This window comes from Phaethon lepturus, unplaced genomic scaffold (genome assembly GCF_000687285.1).
Source record: "Phaethon lepturus isolate BGI_N335 unplaced genomic scaffold, ASM68728v1 scaffold47997, whole genome shotgun sequence".
NCBI classification, from domain to species: domain Eukaryota; kingdom Metazoa; phylum Chordata; class Aves; order Phaethontiformes; family Phaethontidae; genus Phaethon; species Phaethon lepturus.
In genome coordinates this window covers 25046-28222 of record NW_010550692.1, presented here as the reverse complement: position 1 = coordinate 28222, position 3177 = coordinate 25046, and the positions used below count along the sequence as shown (strand labels likewise).

The following is a 3177-nucleotide window of genomic DNA, read 5'->3' as shown; positions in this document are numbered from 1 at the left end:
GGGAAACTGGAAGAGAAATACCCCAAACTGTCTGTTCTGCAGCCGGGACCCAGACCGCTCAGCCCTCCGGTGCCTGGGCCCCGCCAGCTACAGCACGGGCGGCGTGGAGCCGGCTCACGGCCAGAGCCAAAGGCTCAAGGGGACAACAGAGCTTTTTCTGGCAGGACACAGCTTTGCTCGTGTGACCGGTACAAAGGCTCGGCTAACTGGGACCAGTGCTCAGCCATAAAGGGAACGGATGCCCGAAGCAGAACGCTCCCAGTCCCGCCGTCGGCTCCTCCCTGACAGCCGTCCAGCTCACCTTGCCCGAACGCGGCGATGCTCTTCTTCAGCGCGTCGAGGTCGCACGTGAACCGCGCCACCCTGCCCAGGTCCTCGTCGTACTTCCGTTCGCTCACAAAGTGCTTCACAGAAAAGGCAAAACGTGCACGTTAATTCAGTCTGTGCACAGGAACAGAAAATGGAGGTGAAAGCCTCCTCCCTGACAGCCGTCCAGCTCACCTTGCCCGAACGCGGCGATGCTCTTCTTCAGCGCGTCGAGGTCGCACGTGAACCGCGCCACCCTGCCCAGGTCCTCGTCGTACTTCCGTTCGCTCACAAAGTGCTTCACAGAAAAGGCAAAACGTGCACGTTAATTCAGTCTGTGCACAGGAACAGAAAATGGAGGTGAAAGCCTCCCGTTTCGGCCCAGGAACGGGTATCGGAGTTGGGTGCTGCTTGAAAAAAAAAACTTGGCGAGAAGGCAGATGGCTGCAACGACTCACAGAAATGGAAAAGCAGATTTTTTTCTCAGCATCGTTTCCACCCACACACAAACAGCCTTCCCCAGGCCCCAGCAGCCAAGCCACAGGTTAACTCAATCCGGCAGCGGCCCCGCTCTGCCCGTCTCTGGTCTGTGCAACCAGCACAGCCCCGGTCTCCGGGCGCTCACGGGGGCACCAGGTTTCTCGGCTGCACTAATCCTGCTACAGGCGGTGAGCAGTTTTAAGTTTTCAAACCGGAGTTTAATTGATGCAACTTCGCACTGACCTCTTGCGGCAGGCGTCGGCGTGCTGGAGCGCAGAAGCGTTTTACGGACTATAGAAGTCAGTCACGCGCAGCGGGCAGGCTCTCCCCATTTGGGGGGAAAAGGCAGAGGTCAGCCTGCGCCCGCGGGAGGTTTTCACAGCTGCTCTGAGCGCAAAGACGCAGCCTTGCCGCGTTCCCTGCTCTCTGCCAGCTCACGATGGCTGAAAGTCGGGCTGCAGGCACCGGGGTTAATGTCTGGATGATCAGTTGTTGGCTGAAGTCAGTATTTTACAAACCAAGTATTTTCAAGTAAGGTGTCCGGTATCCCGCTGCGTGGCTGCATGTACAGAGCACTGGCAGTGAATTTTAGAACCATGGGCGCAAGGGAAAGCTTGCACGCAACACGAAACTGCATTCGGAAGCTTTGGAAACTCAGAAGGTTACAACAAAGCCACTGTTGAGAACTGTTAGGATTAATAGCTTTGCTTTGCGCTAGAAGCTAAAGTAGCTGAAGCCTCAGGTCGCAAGAGCTGCCCGAGAATAAACTTTCTGATAAAACTAATGCTGCAAACACAGAACTCGCTGAATCCAGTGGATACAAGCGGAATTAAGAGGATAAGGACCAGGGAAACAACTCCAATGAGGTAACTTCAGAAGGCGGCCAGCCCCGCGACCTAGAAAACCAGTAAGTAATCAAGTGACCGCCGAAGAATTAAGGGATTGCATTTGGGGTCAGGTGCTGGGTGGTATGGGTGTAACTGGGGTGCACGCTCTGGGGTGGGGATCCCTCCTCGGAGGCACCAGCTCGAGCTGCTCTGCATGTTGGATAAATAAACCACTTATTTACTCGGCAGATTGGTGACTCTTCTTCTTCGAGCAGGAACCCAGGGCCAGGCCCTGTTGAGGTGTCACCGCGTAATTCCTACCACGGACTAGGTGGCGGCTGCGTGATTCCTGCAACGCCACCCTTGGGTGAGATTAGGACTAGGGTGGATTAGACAGCAGCGGAGTGAAAAGCTCACCTTTATGTCAGCTCTGAGCTCGACCAGCTGCTCCTCCGACATTCGCACTGCCACGTCAGTCATCTTCTTCAGGGCTTCTGCCTTCTTCTGGCGGCTGACCAGAATTTCCACTGAAAAAAACCCAGACCACAGCTTAGGCAGCGTCGACACCGAACCAGCCTACCCAGAGTTAAAGCGCCCAGCCCCGGCGCGCAGCACCTTATTGGTAAGCGCCAGGTTGCCGCGAGTCCCCCCGGACAGCGCTGTGCCAGCTGCGCAGCAGCCCCGGCCGCTGCCTCCCGCGGCGATTTACGTCTCCAGACACAGACCGAACCTGAGCTGGAAGCTGACTCGACGAGCGGCGCGACACGCGGCTTTGGCAGACGTTTTGCTGCTCTCCCCAGGCCGACCGCTTCCTCGCCCCCCCCGGCAGTGGGGCTCAGTGCTGCTGGTGTGGGTGTCCCCATGGATCACCTCCCACCCGCACCAGGAATGCTGAGATTTTCGGGAATGGCCTCCCATGGAGGAGCGCCGTTTTCATCCCGCGGAGAGGATGGTTTGCGTCAGCCGCACCGGGCAGCGAACGCAATCTAGTCGCCGTATATATGGCTGGCTCAAGGCTCAGGGCAAGTTTTGTCTGGGCACAGAGCCACGTATTTAGGAACAATGCGAACAGGAGGTAAATCACAGAAATCTGCTTCGAGGGGGGCTGTCTGAAGAGTGCAGGAACACCAGCAGCTCTTCAGGTGGGCACTTGTTGGTAGAAAGACAGAGTCTTACTTGCTTCTGCTTTCACTTTGTCCATTTCCGCCAGCAACGCCACCTCGCGATCCATCAGGCTGGGGGGAAAAAAAAATAAAATATACAGAAAAAGGGAAGAGATTTAGTATTAAACAAAGAGGACAAGGAAATCCTGCTGCACGAACAGCGGCGGGAGGGTTTCCAGGCGTGCCGGCCAGCGAGGCGAGACCGGCAGATGGCGGCAGGAGCGCGCCGCGCCACGCACCGGGCCCCGGCTTTTGTTCTGGAAGCTGAGGAGTTGTGTGCAGGATTCGCTGGCGTCAAACTTGGCCGGGCTTGGGTCAGCGCAGAGCGCGGCGCAGCGCTCCCGGCAACCCGCTGTGTGCGCGGTCACCTTACTCTGATAAAAGTCGGAGCCACCTTGGCA

At 57.1% G+C, this 3177-nt stretch overlaps 1 protein-coding gene across 1 annotated transcript in view; it reads right to left on the bottom strand.

Moving 5' to 3' along the window:
• Positions 1-301: 301 nt before the first annotated feature.
• The window catches only part of SPATS2 (spermatogenesis associated, serine-rich 2), a gene marked incomplete at its 3' end in the record, with an annotated part of 20467 nt that continues 17591 nt past the window's right edge, over positions 302-3177 (bottom strand). Inside the window, exons 8-11 of the mRNA XM_010290624.1 lie at positions 2790-2848; positions 2031-2140; positions 507-604; positions 302-393 (exon numbers count right to left, since the gene is read on the bottom strand). Of these exons, the coding sequence (XP_010288926.1) occupies positions 302-393; positions 507-604; positions 2031-2140; positions 2790-2848 (359 nt within the window). The remainder of the gene's footprint in view (positions 394-506; positions 605-2030; positions 2141-2789; positions 2849-3177) is intronic.